Source organism: Capricornis sumatraensis, chromosome 1 (assembly GCF_032405125.1).
Source record: "Capricornis sumatraensis isolate serow.1 chromosome 1, serow.2, whole genome shotgun sequence".
NCBI lineage: Eukaryota > Metazoa > Chordata > Mammalia > Artiodactyla > Bovidae > Capricornis > Capricornis sumatraensis.
In genome coordinates, this window is record NC_091069.1 from 172143224 (window position 1) to 172162088 (window position 18865).

An 18865-nucleotide genomic window follows, 5' to 3' on the forward strand; every position below is an offset into this window, starting at 1 on the left:
CCAATGATTTACAACGAACTTAATATATAGTATTTATTGAGTACTGTTTTGGTATTACGTTAAGTGCTGTATGTGTATTCTAATCCTCACTATTATTCAGTAGGTTCACTGCTATCATCTCCATTTTTAAATGAAAAAATTTAGGACAAAACCACTGATAAGATATGTAATAAATATGTATTTATTAATAATTCTTTGAGTTACTCTAGGGAGTTGTATCTGGGGAACCCGGAGTTACATAATTTGTCACTTTTGTCTGACTCCAAAGAATTTCTAAAATTTAAATTTTCTTGTTTTGTGCAGAATATTTGATGGTTTTCACGTGTGCCTAAGAAATAAATTATAACTATGTCAAGTATACTTATAATAGGGTTAATCTGGCACAATTAGGTCATTGAAGACAGGATGTGGAAAAATTAGCAATAATCTATGTCATATCAGTTCATGTCATATTTAATCGTGATATAATCATACTCAACAGTGGTATCTGTTAAGGTAGGAAACATAAAAAACATGCCAAATATTGGAATAGGATAAATTTAAAGTCAGGTTAGCAGAGCAAAGATCCTTTTAACAATATGCTGTTAGACTGTTATTGATTATCCTAGTTAACCAGATAAATGAGACATAACCAGTGAAGTAGGTTTCCCCAATTTCTCAGATTTTTGTAAGATACCTATCACTGGCAAGAGTCTATTTGTAGCTCAAAGGAGCCCCTGTACTACCCATTAGAAGCAAAATCAGAAATTTCTTGTCAAAGGAAATTTTAAATTTGATATGTACTTTGCAGTTTAGTTGAAACAGGTTTACAGCATCACCCTTGTGGTCATATAAGTCCTTTGTCTGTATAAGTACAACTTCATTCTTAAATTTTCAGAGAAGCAGATCTAGCAACACACAGATAAGTATATAAGGTAATGAAGAATGTCATTATTCTGTGGATTAATGTTCTTAAACCAGATTTTTAAAAATAGTCCTACTTTAATAGAGTTAGTAGGGAAAAGAAAAATATTCTTAGAGAAAAACAACCAAGAGCTCAAATTAGTTTATGCTAAACTCCAGAATATTGGGAGTGTATTTCACTGTAATCTTAATTCCTTTGTTTCAGTCTCTAATGGCAAAGTGTTTTAATGTTTTTTTAAAGTGACTCTCTTGAATTGATTTAACAGATCCACAAAGACTCATCCAGGTCCAGTTGTGCATTTAAGTGATAGTCCAAGAGATGAAGGGAAAGTGAGTATTACAGTACCATTATTCTTGAATTTATTTTTCTTATTCTTGAATAAAGGTGTTTATTATTGTTATTTTATATGTAACATCTAGTACAGTGCATTCAGTATAATCTAAAATTAAAACATGTTGAATGAATGAATGACCAAATGAGTGTATTATTTACACTAATAATGGTTCCAGATTGAATCATTAGTTTTACCTAGAGTTAAGTTGATATTTAATTATACAATTTTGAGAAAGGCATATAACACATGTGCTATGTTGTGCTAAGTCACTTCAGTCATGTCCAACTCTTTGCAACCTCATGGGCTATAGCCCACCAGGCTCCTGTGTCTCTGGGATTCTCCAGGCAAGAATACTGGAGTGGGGTTGTCATTCCTCCCCCAGAGGATCTTTCTGACCTTGGGATTGAACCCAGGTCTCTATGTCTCCTGTACTGACAGGTGGGTTCTTTACTACTTACTAGTGGCAGAATTTTGAGAAAGGCATATAATATGTTGAACAATTTTAATTATCAAGTATTCTATGCTTAAAGATAAAAATATTATCAATATAATTAATCATTGGCCCATGATATTCAGTAATGGTAATGATAAACAGCAATATTAATAATCATAAATTAGCCAATCTTAATTTTATAAATAGACAATAATATAGAAAATGTTCTCAGATTGCAGAAATAATAATCTCCATTATTTATAATTTTCCTTTAATGATTTGACCCTTGGGTCAGGAAGATTCACTGGAGGGAAGACATGGCAACACAACAGTATTCTTGCCTGGAGAATCCCATGGACAGAGAAGCCTGGCAGGCTATAGTCCATAGGGTTGTAAAGATTCAAACACGACTGAGCAACTGAGCATGTACACTTTAATGATGAGGAACAAAGTTGATAAAAGCTCTAAAGTGTCACTTTCGTTATCAATATTGTCTCTTCAAGTGTATATATTTTTGCTAAATACTATATAAAACACACAAATAAATTATATAGATTTGGTTCTTTATTTTTAAATAATATAAACTGGATTAGCCTAATCAATACTGAGCCTGAAAGACAAGTCCCCTGATAGTAAGAGAAAGTACATTGAATTTATTCAAACTGATTTATAAACAGTGTAATTCCAATCAAGTGTCATTCAGATTTACTTTTTAAATTGAAATTCAGTTAATTTACATTATTATATTAGTTTTGTGTATAAAATATAATGATTAAATATGTTTACAGATTATATTCCACTAAAAGTTATTAAAAGATAATGGCTCTAATTCCCTATGCTATACAATATATCCCTTGTTGCTTATCTATTTTATAGATAATAGTTTTTATCTTTTAATCCTGTACTCCTAATTTACCCCTCCTTCCATCTCCATCCTGGTAATCACTAGTTTATTTTTTGTTTCTGTGAATCTGTTTCTGTTTTGCTGTATATGCTTATTTGTATTATTTTTAGATTGCAAATGTGACATATAGTATTTGTGTTTCAATAATTTTACTAAGCATAATGTTCTCTTAAGTCCATCCATGTTGCTGCAATTGGTAGAGTTTTGTTTCTTTCTATGCTCAATTATATTTCATTGTATATATATGTGTGTATATATAACTGCCAAATTCTTTTTATGTGTTCATCTATTCGTGGACATTTGGGTTGCTTCCATATCTTGGCTATCATAAATGGTGGTGGTTTAGTAACTAAGTTGTGTCCAACTCTTTCGACCCCATGGAGTGTAGTCTGCCAGGCTCTTCTGTCCATCGAGACTCTCCAGGCAAGAATACTGGAGTGGGTTGCCATGTCCTTCTGCAGGGGATCCTTCTGACCCAGGAATCGAACCCAGGTCTCCTGTACTGCTTGGATTGCTTCCATATCTTGGCTATCATAAATAGCACTGTTCTAAATATTGGGCTGCATGTATTCTTTGAATTATGTGTTCATTTTCTTAATATATATACCCAGGAGTAGAATTGCTGGATCATGTGGTAGTTCTGTTTTTAGTTTCTTGAGAAACTTTCATGCTTCTTTCCATAGTGGCAGGACCAATATACATTCTGATCAACATGTACAAGTGTTCCCTTTTCTCCACATCCCCTCCAGTATTTGTTATTTATGGACTTTTTGATGACAGTCATTCTGACGGATACAAGGTGATATCTCATTGTGGTTTTGATTTGCATTTCTCTAGTAATTAGCAGTGTTAAGCATCTTTTCATGTCCCTGTTTGCTGTCTGTATGTCTTCTTTGGGAAAAAGGTCTATTTAGATGTTTTACCCATTTTTTAGTTGGGTTGTTTGTTTTTTTAAAATATTGAGTTGTATGAGCTGTTTATGTATTTTGAGTATCAATTTCTTAGGCATATCATTTGCAAATATTTTCTCCCATTTTGTTGGTTGTCTGTTTATTTTGTCAATAGTTTCCTTTGCTTTGTGAAAGCTTTTAAGTTTAATTTGGCCCCATTTGTTTATTTTTGCTTTGTTTCTTTTGCCTTAGGATACAGCTTTAAAAAAATAAATATTGCTACAATTTATGTTAAGTGTTCTTCTTATTTTTTTTTCTAGGAGTTTTATAGTTTCAGGACTTAAGTTATATCTTAATCCATTTTGAGTGTATTTTTGTATATGGTATGAGGACATCTTCTATTCTCACTGTTTTACATGTAGCTCTCCAATTTTCCCAGAACCACTTATTGAAGAGACTGTCTTTTTTCCATTTTATATTTTTGCCTCCTTTGCTGTATATCAATTGACTGTAGATGCAAAGGTTTATTTCTGGAATCTCTATTCTGTTTTATTGTTGTATATGTCTTGTTTTGTGCCTGTACCATGCTTTTTTCATTATTGTAGCCTTGTAGTATAGTCTGAAGTCTGGGAGCATGTTACCTCCAGCTTTGTTTTATCCTTTCAAGATTGTTTTGGCAATTTAGCATCTTTTGTGATTCCATATGAATTTTAGGATATTTGTTCTAGTTCTATAAAAAAAATCTCATAAGTATTTTGATAGAAACTGCATTAAATCTGTAGATTGATTTGAGTGTATAGACATTTTAACAAAATTGTTTCTTCCAGTTCAAGAGCTCAGGATGTCTTTTCATTTCTTTGTATCATTTTCTGTTTGTTTCTTCAGTGTTTTATAGTTTTTAATGTGTAGATATTTTATCTCCTTGGCTGTTTATTTCCAGGTATTTTATTCTTTTTGGTGGGATTTTAAACAACATTGTCTTTTACTCTCTGATAGTTCATTGTTATTGTACAGAAAAGCAACAGATTTCTATATATTAATCTTGTAACCTACAACTTTTCTAAATTCATTTATTAGTTCTAATAGTTTTGGGGTGGAGACTCTAGGATTTTCTATACAAAATATCATGTCATCTGCCAATAGAGTTAATTCCTTGCTTTCAACTTGAATTCCTTTTAATTATTTTTCTTGCCTGATTCCTGTGACTAGGACTTCTAATATTATGTTAAATAGAAGTGGCAAGAGTGGGTATCCTTGTCTTATTCCTGATTTATATGAAAGTCTTTCAACTTTTCACTGTTGAGTATGATATTACTTGTGGGTTTGTCATAAAGAACCTTTATTATGTTGAGGATTGCTCAAAAGCTAGGCCACAAAACATGTCTCAACAAATTTAAGAGAATGGAAATTATACCAAACATTTTTTCCCAATCAGAGCAGTATAAAACTAGAAATCAATTACAGAGAGAAAAATGGGAAAAGATCACACATGTGGAGACTTAACAACATGCTACCAAAAAACCAATGAGACAATGAGAAAATCCAAAAATGCCTTGAAAATGGAAAAACAACACTCTAAAATCGATGGAATCCAGCAAAGAGTTATTAGAGGAAAGTTTATAGTGATGCAGGCTAAACACAAAAAAACCCTCAAACCATCTAACCTACCACCTAAAGAAATTAGAAAAAGAAGCAAAGCCCAAAGTTAGTAGAAGGAAGGAAATAATAAAGGTAAGAGAAGAAATACATAAAATAGAGATTAAAAAGCCAATAGAAAATATCAGCAAAACCAAGAGCTGATTTTTTGTAAAGGTAAACAAAATTAATAATCCTTTAGCCAAACTCACCAAGAAGAAAAGAGAGATGACTCAAATAAACAAAATAAAAAGTTAGAGAGGAGAAATAACAGCTGATACCACAGAGATACAAAAAATATAAGAGAATACTACATATAAAATAATAAGATAATAATACAATAGTTATATGCCAACAAATTGGACACCCTAGATAAAGTGGACATATTTCTAAAAACATACAACTTACCAGACTGAATCAAGAGGAAACATAATTTAAATAGACCAATCACTGGGGTTGGACTTGAATTTGTAACTAAAAAAAAGACTTCCAGCACAAGAACGTCCAGGATTGGATGGTTTCACAGAAGAATTCTGACAGACATATAAAGAAAGACTTATACTTATCATTCCCAAACTATTCCAAAAAAAAAAAAAATTTGAAGATGACAGCACACTCCAAATATCATTCTATTAGTCTGGTGCTACCCTGTTACCAAAACCAGACAAATAAATTACAAAAAAAGAAAATTACAGGTCAATATCTTTGATGAATATAGATGTAAAAATTCTCATCAAAGCTTTAGGAAACAGTATCCAAAAATATGTTAAAAAGATCATACACTATGATCAAGTAAGATTTTTTCCAGGAGTGCAAGGATGATTCGACATTGCAAATCAATCAGTGTGATACACAACAGTAACAAAAGGAAGAATAAACAATCACACTCAATTTAATAGACACAAAAAAAGAATTTGACAAAATTCAACATCCTTTGATGATACAAGCCCTTAGTGAAGCAAGTATGGAGAATTTACTTATTTTTAAAAAATTTACAAGCTGATTTTAAAATTCATAAGAAAAACAAAATGTTTAAGAATAGCCAAAATGTTGGGTTTTTTTTATGAATAACATTGTGATATTGGTATAGGGCAATACAAGAAAACCAGTGGATCTAAGAGATATTCCAGAAATGATTCAGGTATTTGGGAGAATTTTGTATATTTTAGAGAAGATATTTCATGGAATGATAAACTATTAAATAACTGGCTTTCATCAGTTAGTATCCAGTTTGAAAAAAAATTTTAAGACCTCTACTCTTTACCACTCACAGAAATAAATTCCAGATAGAGAAAACACTTAGTGTTCAAATGGCAACTCAGAGAGTTTTAGCAGAAACAATAACAAGTATTACTGTGGAATAGGGACATCTTTAGGCAAGCTTTAAGGAATATACCATAACAAGACAATCATGATAAGAGACAGGCAACAAAGTGGGAGACAATGATTGTTAGGTACATAGCAAAAAATTAATGAATATGAAAAATATTTAATGATATTTTGCTAAACCCTCATCTTTCATAATAGGAAGTTAATAGACAATGTCTAAATAATGAATGAAGCAATTGCAATATACATATGAATCTGAGTCTGCTAGAAAAGATGATTTTAAGAGTTAAAGCTGTGGTTGCCTCTTACCTCTAATAAAGATCAGGGTTTGGCAGTGAGGAGGAACCAGCTTCATTAGTAATCTCTAGGGATGTGCAATATACCCCCTTTTCCCCATTAGGCTGGCAAAATATTAAAAATTAAGAATATTAATAATATCAAGTAATGGAACAGGAATTGAAAAATGAGCATCTAGACATAACAATCATGATTATACATACCAGTATGGGCAATTTGTTGTCAACATTTAAAATATGTTGATAGAAAATCCATTTCAGATATTTATCCTATTTATAGGACCAATGGGCAAAATACTGAAAATAGCCTGAAGGTCTATTAATAGAAAATTGAATAAATGAATGGTACTATATACATTCTGTGGAATGCTGTTCTGATAAGGAAGATCCTTCAAGCCATGTTTTTTTAAAGAAAAGATGTAGAACAGTAAGGTTAGTATAAAATCACTTGAATAATGAATTTATGTTTTTACTTACATATTTAAATATTCAAGGGAAAAAGCCCAAAAGAAGATGTACAAATCTGGGAAGGATACTGGTGATTGGCATTGAGGAAAATGGTCAAAGATACTCATATTGTACTTGTGTTGTTCAAATTTTTATGAAAAACTATAATGTGTGTTAATTGGATAATTAGAAATTAAAAGGAATGCAAAATAAATTAGTATTAGAGGCAGAAGACTGTATTTGTATTGTGATCCACTGCTTATTAGCATATAATCTTGAATAAATCCCTTGACTTCCTGTAGTTTAGTTTTTCCATCAATAGCCTTTGTCACATACAAATTCTTGATTTGAATGTATTCAGTCTTATCAGTCTTTTCATTTGACTCCTGCATTTTGTTTATTACCTACTAGATATTTCCCTTCCTAAGGGAAAATGCAGTTTTATTTTTTCTATCAGTTTTAAGGCTTTCTGTTTCACAATTTGATTTTAATTGATATGTAATTTATTTTATGGTGGTTTGATATAAGGGTATGTTTTCATTTTTATATACAAATTATTTATTGAATAGTCAATTCAGTTTACACTGATTTACAAGGACATCTCACTTATATATCAAGTTCTTACTTTTGAGTGGGTCTTTGGGCTTTTTTCGCTGTTGCATTGATACATTTGTCTATTATTCTACTGATAGCACACTTTATTAGTTATAATATCTTTACTAAATATCTTGATATATGGTAGCCCCTCTCCATTCTCATTTTCTCATCTTGTTCTATGACCATTTATTCTACTATATGAGTTTTAGGATTAGCTTATCAAACTTTATGTAAATCCTTGTTGGGACTCTGAGACATGGACATATTGATGAATTTAGAGAATATGTACATCATTAAGACATTAGTGTTTTATCTTTTCATCTTATAAACATATATTTACTTTGGCTTTCTTTTATGTCTTTCTGCATAGCTTTACAACTTTTTCACAAAAAAGTCACAAATATCTTTTGTTAGCTTAATTTTAAGTCCCTTACAGACTTTATTGCTCCCATGAATTAATTTTCTTAAAATCTGTTTCATAATTAATTGTTAGTGTATATGTGTTAATCACTCGGGTGTATCTGACTCTTTGCAACCCCATAGATATAGCCCGCCAAGCTCCTTTGTCCATGGAATTCTCCAGGCGATATTGGAGTGGGTAGCCATTCCCTTCTCCAGGGGATCTTCCCAGCCCAGAGATCAAACCCAGGTCTCCTGCATTGCCTGCAGATTCTTTACTCTCTGTGCCACCAGGGAAGCCCGTATAAAATACTATTCATTTTTGTTATTTTGTATCCAACTACATCACTGAATGTTTGCTTTCAGTAACTGTCTTTAAATTATTTGAAATAGTCTGTGCATAAAAACATAGCAATTATAGACAAATTTTATTTCTTTCATATGTATTTTGGTGAAAAATTAATCAATAGTCAAATATTGAAAGAAATGAAAAATTATATTCAAGCCAAATTGAAGAATATAACCTGGGGGGGGGGGGTGGTCCTAAGATGGCAGAGAAATAGGACGAGGAGACCACTTTCTCCTCCACAAATTCATCAAAAGAACATTTGAACGCTGACCAAATTCCCACAAAACAACTTCTGAATGCTGGCAGAGGACCTCAGGCACCCAGAAAGGCAGCCCATTGTCTTTGAAAGGAGATGGAAAAGTCCTGAGGCTACTGTAAGAATAAGACATATAACCAGAGGCAGGAGGCTTAAGTCCAAATTCTGAGAACACCAGAGAACTCCTCACTTCAGGGAACATTAATCGATAGGAGCTCATCAAAAGCCTCCATACCTACACTGAAACCAAACACCACCCAAGGGCCAACAAATTCCAGAGCAAGACATACCATGGGAATTCTCCAGCAACACAGGAACATAGCCCTGAGCTTCAATATACAGGCTGCCCAAAGTCACACCAAACCCATTGACATCTCAAAACTCACTACTGGACACATCATTGCACTCCAGAGAGAAGAAATCCATCTCCACCCACCAGAACACCGACACAAGCTTCCCTAACCAGGAAACCTTGACAAGCAACCCATCCAGCCCCACCCACAGTGAGGAATCTCCACAATAAAGAGGAACCACAAACTGCCAGAATACAGAAAGGCCAAACACAGCAATAAACAAGATGAAAAGGCAGAGAAATACCCAGCAGGTAAAGGGACAGGATAAATGCCCACCAAACCGAACAACAGAGGAAGAGATAGGGGATCTACCTGATAGAGAATTCTGAATAATGATAGTGTAAATGATCCAAAATCTTGAAAACAAAACAGAGTTACAGATAAATAGCCTGGAGACAAGGATTGAGAAGATGCAAGAAATGTTTAACAAGGACCTAGAAGAAATAAAAAAAGAGTCAATATATAATGAATAATGTAATAATTGAGATCAAAAACACTCTGGAGGGAACCAACAGTAGAATAACAAAGGCAGAAGATAGGATGAGGTAGAAGATAGAATGGTAGAAATAAAGGAAGCAGAGAGGAGAAAAGAAAAAATAATTAAAAGAAATGAGGACAACCTCAGAGACTTCTGGGACAATGTTAAACACCCTAACATTTGAATCATAGGAGTCCCAGAAGAAGACAGAAAGACCATGAAAAAATAGTTGAGGAGATAATAGTTGAAAACTTCCCTAAAATGGGGAAGGAAATAGTCACCAAGTCCAAGAAACACAGAGGATAAACAGGATAAACAGGCAAACATAAGGATAAACATAAGGCAAAACTCCCCAAGACACATATTAATCAAATTAACAAACATCAAACACAAAGAACAAATATTAAAAGCAGCAAGGGAAAAACAACAAATAACACACAAAGGGGATACCCATAAGGATCACAGCTGATCTTTCAATAGAAACTCTTCAGGTCAGGAGGGAATGGCAGGACATACTTAAAGTGATGAAAGTGAAAAACCTACAACCCAGATTACTGTACCCAGCAAGGATCTCATTCACATATGAAGGAGAAATCAAAAGCTTTACAGACAAGCAAAAGCTGAGAGAATTCACCACCACCAAACCAGCTCTCCAACAAATGCTAAAGGATCTTCTCTAGACAGGAAACACAGAAAGGGTGTATAAACTCAAACTCAAAACAACAAAGTAAATGGCAACAGGATTAAGCTTATCAATAAGTACCTTAAATGTAAATGGATTGAATGCACCAACCAAAAGACAAAGACTGGCTGAATGGATACAAAAACAAGACCCCTATATATGTTGTCTAAAAGAGATGCACTTCAAAACAAGGGACTCATACAGACTGAAAGTGAAGGACTGGAAAAAGATATTCCATGCAAATAGAGACCAAAAGAAAGCAGGAGTAGCAATACTCATATCAGATAAAATAGACTTTAAAATAAAGGCTGTGAAAAGAGACAAAGAAGGACACTACATAATGATCAAAGGATCAATCCAAGAAGAAGATATAACAATTATAAATATATATGCACCCAACATAGGAGCACTGCAATATGTAAGACAAATGCTAACAAGTATGAGAGGGGAAATTAATAATAACACAATGATAGTGGGAGACTTTAATACCCTACTCACACCTATGGATAGATCAAGTAAACAGAAGTTAACAAGGAAACACAAACTTTAAATGATACAATAGACCAGTTAGACCTAATTGATATCTATAGGACATTTCACCCCAAAACAATGAATTTCACCTTTTTCTCAAGTGCACATGGAACCTTCTCCAGGATAGATCACATCCTGGGCCATAAATCTAGCTTAGTAAATTCAAAAAAATTGAAATTATTCCAAGCATCTTTTCTGACCACAATGCAGTAAGATTAGATGTCAATTACAGGAGAAAAACTATTAAAAATTCCAGCATATGGAGGCTGAACAACACACTGCTGAATAACCAACAAATCACAGAAGAAATCAAAAAAGAAATCAAAATATGCATAGAAATGAATTAAAATGAGAACACAACAACCCAAAACCTATGTGACACTGTAAAAGAAGTGCTAAGGGGAAGGTTCATAGCAATACAGGCTTACCTCAAGAAACAAGAGAAAAATCAAATAACCTAACTCTACACCTAAAGCAATAAGGACTTCATGATCTGAGCCACAGTCAGCTCCCAGTCTTATTTTTGCTGACTGTACAGAGCTTCTCCATCTTTGGCTGCAAAGAATATAATCAGTCTGATTTTGGTGTTGACCATCTGGTGATGTCCATGTGTAGAGTCTTCTCTTGTGTTGTTGGAAGAGGGTGTTTGCTATGACCAGTGCGTTCTCTTGGCAGAACTCTTATTAGCCTTTGCCCTGCTTCATTCTGTACTCCAAGGCCAAATTTGCCTGTTACTCCAGGTGTTTCTTGACCTCCTACTTTTGCATTCCAGTCCTCTATAATGAACAGGACATCTTTTGGGGGTGTTACTTCTAGGTGTTGTAGGTCTTCACAGAACCATTCAGCTTCTTCAGCATTAGTGGTCAGGGCATAGACTTGGATTATTGTGATATTGAAAGGTTTGCCGTGGAAATGAACAGAGATTATTCTGTTGGTTTTGAGATCACACCAAAGAACTGAATTTTGGACTCTCTTGTTGACTATGATGGCTACTCCATTTCTTCTAAGGGATTCTTGCCCACAGTAGAAGATATAATGGCCATCTGAGTTAAATTCACCCATTCCGGTCCATTATAGTTTGCTGATTCCTAAAGTGTTGATGTTCACTCTTGCCATCTCCTGTTTGACCACTTCCAATTTACCTTGATTCATGGACCTAACATTCCAGGTTCCTATGCAATATTGCTCTTTACAGCATCGGACTTTACTTCCATCATCAGTCACATCCACAACTGGGTTTTTTGCTTTGGCTCCATCTCTTTATTCTTTCTGGAGTTATTTCTCCACTGATCTCTAGTAGGATATGGGGCACCTACTGACCTGGGGAGTTCATCTTTCAGTGTCCTACCTTATTGCTTTTTCATACTGTTCAAAATATATAAGAAGTATAGTTGAAGTATATAAGAGGTATAATTGAAGTATAGTTGACTTAGAATAGTAATTAGTTTCAGCTGTACAACAGAATGATTTGATACTTTTATAGATTATGCCCCATATAAAGTTATTATGATATTATTGTTTACATTGCTTGTGCTATACCTCTTAATCAGTCAGTCAGTCAGTCAGTTCAGTCGCTCAGTCATATCTGACTCTTTGCGACCCCATGAATCACAGCACTCCAGGCCTCCCTGTCCATCACCAACTCCCAGAGTTCACTCAGACTCACGTACCTCTTAATACTCGTCACCTATTTTGCTACCTTCCCCCAGTGCCCTCCCCACTGGCAACCACTAGTTTTGTTCTCTGTATTGTGAGTCTGTTTCTGTTTTGTTATATATTTGTTTTACTTAAGATTCCACATATATAAGAAAACATATACTATTTATCTTTCTTAATCTGACTTATTTCACTTAGCATACTGCTCTCCAGGTTTGTTCATGCTATCACAATTGGCATGATTTCATTCTTTTTTGTGGTTGAGAAATATTCTCTGTGCGTGTGTGTGTACTACATCTTTATCCATTCATGTGCTGATGGATACTTAGGTTGCTTCATATCTTAACTATTGTAAATGATGCTACAGTGAACACTGAGGATGTGTATATCTTTTTAAATTAGTGTTTTAATTTTCTTTAGGTAAATATCCAGGATTGGAGTTGCTGGATCATACAATAATTCAATTTTTAATTTTTTGAGGAACCTCCATACTGCTTTCCATAGTGGCTGTATCAATATACATTCTCCCGACAGTGCACAATAGTTCCCTTTTCTGCACATCCTTGCAAATGCTTGTTAATTATTTGTGGTCTTTTTGATCACAGCCATTCTGACAGGTGTGAGGTGATATCATTGTGGTTGGTAATTAGTTATGTTGAGCTTCTTTTCATGTGCCTGTTGGATGTCTGTATGTCATTTTTAAAATCAGATAGTTTGTTTTTTGGTACTAAATTGTATGAGTTCTTATATATTTTGGATGTTCATCTCATCGTTTGCAAATATTTTCTCCCATTTCATAGTTTTTTTTTTTCCTATTTATTGATGCTTTCCTTCTCTGAGCAAAAGGCTTTTTAGTTTGATGTAGTGCCATTTGCTTATGTTTGCTTTTTTGTCCTTGCCTGAGGAGACAGATCCAAAAAGTATTACTGATACTGATTTCAAAGAGCATATTGCTTGTGTTTTCTTCTATGAGTTTTTCTATTTCAGGTTTAAGTGTTTTGTCCATAGAGTTTATTTTGCTACAAGTTATGAGAAGATGGTCTAGTTTCATTTGTTTACATAACTTATGTAAGAAACTGTCTTTTTCCCATTTTGTATTCTTGCCTCCTTTGTCGTTGATTAATTGACCATATGTGCATTGGTTTATATCTAGGCTTTCTGTTCTGTTTGGTAGACCTACTTGTCTGTTTCTGTGCAGCATCATACTGTTTTGATTACTTTAGCTTTATAGTATTTTTTTAAAATCAGGGCATATAATACCTCCAAGCTTTTTTCTTTCTCAAGATGGCTTTGATTATTCAGGGTCTTTTGTGGTTCCATTCAAATTTTAGGGTTATTTGTTCTAGTTCTGTGAAAAATGCTGTGGGTATTTTGATAGAAACTGCATTGAATCTGTAGATTGCTTTGGGTAGTATAGACTTTTTAACACTATAAATTCTTCTAGTCTGTGAGCATAGAATATCTTAATACTTATTTATGTTTTCTTCAGTTTATTTCATCAGTGCCATATAGTTTTCAGAGTGTAGGTCTTTCACCTCCTTGGTTAAGTATATTCCTAAATATTTTATACTTTTCGATGCAGCTTTAAATGGGATTGTATTCTTGCTTATTCTTTCTGATAGTCATTTTTAATGTATAGACATGCTGATTTATATATATTAATTTTTCTGCATCCTTACTGAATTATTAGCTCTAATAGTTTTGAGTGGAGTCATTAGAGTTTTTTATATGAAGCATCATGTCATCTGCAAATAGTGACAGTTTTACTTCTTCCTTTCTAATTTGGATGACTTATTAATTTTTTTTGTCTGATTCCTGTGATTAGGACTTCCAATTTTACATTAAATATGAATGAACATTCTTTTCCTATTCTTGATCTTAGAGAAAAAGTATTTGCCATTTACTTTTCACCATTTACTATAATGTTTACCTGTGGTTTTGTCACAGATGGCCATTATTATGTTGAGATATATTCCCTGTATACCCACTGATGAGAATATTTATCATGAGTGATTGTTGAATTTTGTCAAATGCCTTTTCTGCACCCTTTGTAATGATCATATGATTTTATCCTTCCCTTAGTTAATGTGATGTATCACAGTGATTGATTTTCAGATACTGAACCAAATTTGCACTCTTGGGAGAAATCCCATTTGATCATGGCATAAGATTCTTTTTATATGCCATTGAATTTTGTTTGCTAATATTTTGTTGAGGATCTTTGCATCTGTATTTTTCAGATTTATTGGCCTGTAATTTCCTTTTTTGTAATGTCTTTGGGTTTGATATCAGTGTAATACTGGATTCAGAGAGTGAGTTTGGAAGTGTTCCTTTCTCTAATTTTTTGAAAGAGTTTGAAAGGGATAAGTGTCAGTTCGTCCTTAAATGTTTGGTAGAATTCCAATGTGAAGCTATGTGATCCTGAACTTTATTGGGAGTGTGTTTTTTTTTTAATTTAATTGCAGATTCAGTTTCATTACTGGTAATTGGTCTTTTCATATTTTCTACATTTTCTTGGGATATTTTACATTTCTTGCAGTTTGTGCATTTCTTCTAGATTGTCCAAGTTGTCATATAAATGTTTGTAGTATTCTTCAGTTATTGCCTTTCTGTGATAGCTTTCAAAACTTGTTCATTTTTTATTGTATTTATTTGGGCCCTCTTTTTTTCTTGATAAATCTGGCTAAAAGTTCATTGATTTTCTTTATCTTCAAAAAGTTAACCTCTTAGTTTCATTGATTTTTCCCCCCATTTTTGTGTCTCTGTTTCATGTATTTCTCTCCATGGGCTCTCCCCTTTTCTTTATTATTTCCTTCCTTCTAATTGTTGGGCTTTGTTTTATTTTTGTAATTCTCTTAGATTTCTAGATAGTTTTTTTTGATACTTTTGTTTGTTTCTTGAGGTAGGCTTATAATGCTATAAACTTCTCAGCTGTATTTGTTGCATCCCACAGACTTTGAGAAGTTGTGTTTCTATTTTCATTCATCTCATCTTTAAATTTCCTCTGACTTGTTCATTGACCCATTGATTTTCTAGCAACCTATTGTTTGGTCTTCAAGTGTCTGCATCTTTTCCACCTTTCATCCTATCATTGATATCTAGTTTCATACGCTTATGGTCTGAAAAGATACTTGATGTGATTCTACTCTTCTTAAATTTATTGAGACTAGTTTTGTGGCCTACTGTGTGATATGTCCTGGTGAATACTCCATGTGCTCTTGAAAAGTGCATATTCTGTAGTTTCTGGATGGAATGCTTAGTAAATGTCTATTGAGTTCAACTGTCAAAGTATCATTGAAGGCCACTGTTTTCTTTTTGATTTTCTGTCTGGGTGATTTATTCATTGTTGTACACTGGGTATTAAAATCCCTTACTAATACTTGTTATGGCAATTTCTGCTTTTATTGTGTCTGTTATTATTTGGCTTATATATTTAGTTGCTCCTATGTTAGGTACATGTATATATTTATTAATATTATTTCCTCTTTTTTTGGTTGAGCCCCTTAATATTATGTGATGCCCTTCTTTTCCTTTTGTTACAGTCTTTGTTTTAAAGTCTATTTTGCTGATATGAGTTGTATTACCCCTACTTTCTTTTCATTCTGTTTGAATGGAACATCTTTTTCCATCCATTCACTTTCAGTCTATGTGTGTCTTTAGCTCTGAATTGAGTCTCTTGTAGACAGCATATAGATGAGTATTTATTTATTTATTTTTATCTGTTTAGCTATGCTGTGTCTTTTTGTTGGGGCATTGAGTTTACTTCCACTTAAAGTGATTGTTGATAGGCTGTGCTTTTTTCCATTTTGTTATATGTTTTCTGGTTGTTTTTGTTGTTGTTCAGTCCGTAAGTCATGTCCATTTCTTTGTGACCCCATGAATTGTAGCATGCCAGGCTCCCCTGTCCTTCACTATCTCCAAGAGTTTGCTCAGATTCATGTCCATTGAGTTGGTGATGATGCTATCTAACTATCTCATCCTCTGCTATCCCCTTCTTCTTTTGCTTTCCATCTTTCCCAGCATCAGGGTCTTTTCCATTGAGTTGGCTCTTTGCATCAGGTGGCCACAATATTCAAGCTTCACCTTCAGCCTCAATCCTTCCAATGAACGTTCAGGGTTGACTTCCTTTTGGATTGACTGGTTGGATCTCCTTGCAGTCCAAGGGACACTTAAGAGTCTTCTCCAGCACCACATTTCACAAGCCTCAACGGTGCTTAGTCTTATTTATGGTCCAACTCTCGCATCCATACATGACTGCTGGAAAAACCATAGCTTTGACTATGCAGAACTTTGTCAGCAATGTCTCTGCTTTTTAATATGCTGTCTACTCCAGTACTCTTGCCTGGAAAATCCCATGGATGAAGGAGCCTGATAGGCTGCAGTCCATGGGGTCGCAAACAGTTGGACACAACTGAGCAGCTTCACTTTCACTTTTCACTTTCCTGCATTGGAGAAGGAAATGGCAACCCACTCCAGTGTTCTTGCCTGGAGAATCCCAGGGACAGGGGAGCCTGGTGGGCTGCTGTCTATGGGGTCACACAGAGTTGGACACGACTGAAGCAACTTAGTAGCAGCAGCAGCAGCAGCAGGCTTGTCGTCACTTTCCTTCCAAGGAGCAGATATCTTTTAATTTCATGGCTGCAGTTGCCATTCATAGTGATTTTGGAGTACCAGAAAATAAAATCTATTGCTTTTTCCCCTTCTGCTTGCTGTGAAGTGGAGGGAGCAGATGCCATGATCTTAGTTTTTTGAATGTTGAGATTTAAGCCAGCTTTTTCACTCTCTTCTTTTACCCTTATCAAGAGGTGCCTTAGTTCCTCTTGTTTTCTGCCATTAGAGTGGTATCACCTGCATATCTGAGGTTGGTGATGTTTCTCCTGGCTACCTTGATTCTAGCTTACATTTCATTCAGGCCAGCATTTTGCATGATGTACTGTGCATATAATTTAAATAAGCAGAGTGACAATATACAGCCTTGACATACTTCTTTCCTAATTTTGAACCAGTCTTTTGTTCCATGTTCAGTTCTAACTGTTCCTGACCTGCATACAGGTTTGTCCGGAGGCAGGTAAGGTGGTCTGGTATTCCCATCTCTTAAAGAAATCCACAGTTCATTGTGATCCACACAGTCAAAGGCTTTCAGTTCAGTTCAGTTCAGTCGCTCAGTCATGTCCGACTCTTTGCGACCCCATGAATCGCAGCATGCCAGGCCTCCCTGTCCATCACCATCTCCCAGAATTCACTCAGACTCGCGTCCATCGAGTCCGTGATGCCATCCAGCCATCTCATCTTCTGTCGTCCCCTTCTCCTCCTGCCCTCAATCTCTCCCAGCATCAGAGTCTTTTCCAGTGAGTCAGCTCTTCACATGAGGTGGCCAAAGTACTGGAGCTTCAGCTTTAGCATCATTCCTTCCAAAGAAATCCCAGGGCTGATCTCCTTCAGAATGGACTGGTTGGATCTCCTTGCAGTCCAAGGGACTCTCAAGAGTCTTCTCCAACACCACAGTTCAAAAGCGTCAATTCTTCAGCACTCAGCCTTCTTCACAGTCCAACTCTCACATCCATACATGACCACAGGAAAAACCATAGCTTTGACTAGACAGACCTTAGTCGGCAAAGTAATGTCTCTGCTTTTGAATATACTATCTAGGTTGGTCATAACTTTTCTTCCAAGGAGTAAGCATCTTTTAATTTCATGGCTGCAGTCACCATCTGCAGTGATTTTGGAGCCCAAAAAAATAAAGTCTGACACTGTTTCTACTGTTTCCCCATCTATTTCCCATCTCTTAAAGAAATCCACAGTTCATTGTGATCCACACAGTCAAAGGCTTTAGCATAGTTAATGAAGCAGAAATAGATGTTTTTCTGGAATTCTATTCCTTTTTCTATGATCCAGTGAATGTTGGCAATTTGATCTCTGCTTCCTCTGCCTTTTCTAAATCCAGCTTGTACATCTGGAAGTTCTTGGTTCATGTACTATTGAAGTCTAGCTTGGAGAATTTTGAGCATTACTTTGCTAGAATTTGAAATGAGTGCAATTGTGCAGTTCTTTGAACATTCAGTGTCATATTATAGTAAAAATCATCAGCACAGTAAGTAATATTTAGCTGAGTGACTGAGTCTTGAGTATGATCATCCAATCATTTTCTGTTCTCAAATGCTCTTCTTTTGAAATGAAGTAGGTATATTTTGTTAATTGTCTTTTATTGATTTACAAGTCAATATCAACTATGTTTAATGACATGAATCTCTAGAATATCTTTGTGAACTACTGAAAGTTCATCAATCAACTTGAAACACTGACTTAAATCAGAGATAAAATTGGATTTGATAGAAAATAATTTGAAGCCAAATTAGTGGCCACATTTTTCAAGTGCATAGGCCTGAATGTCA

The 18865-nt window shown here is 34.6% G+C and overlaps 1 protein-coding gene across 2 annotated transcripts in view; it reads left to right on the plus strand.

Moving 5' to 3' along the window:
* The window catches only part of STXBP5L (syntaxin binding protein 5L), a 323261-nt gene that overhangs the window by 135725 nt on the left and 168671 nt on the right, over positions 1–18865 (plus strand). For both annotated transcript variants that reach the window (XM_068974295.1, XM_068974303.1), the window contains exon 6: positions 1170–1233. In XM_068974295.1, coding sequence (XP_068830396.1) covers positions 1170–1233 — 64 coding nt within the window. The remainder of the gene's footprint in view (positions 1–1169; positions 1234–18865) is intronic.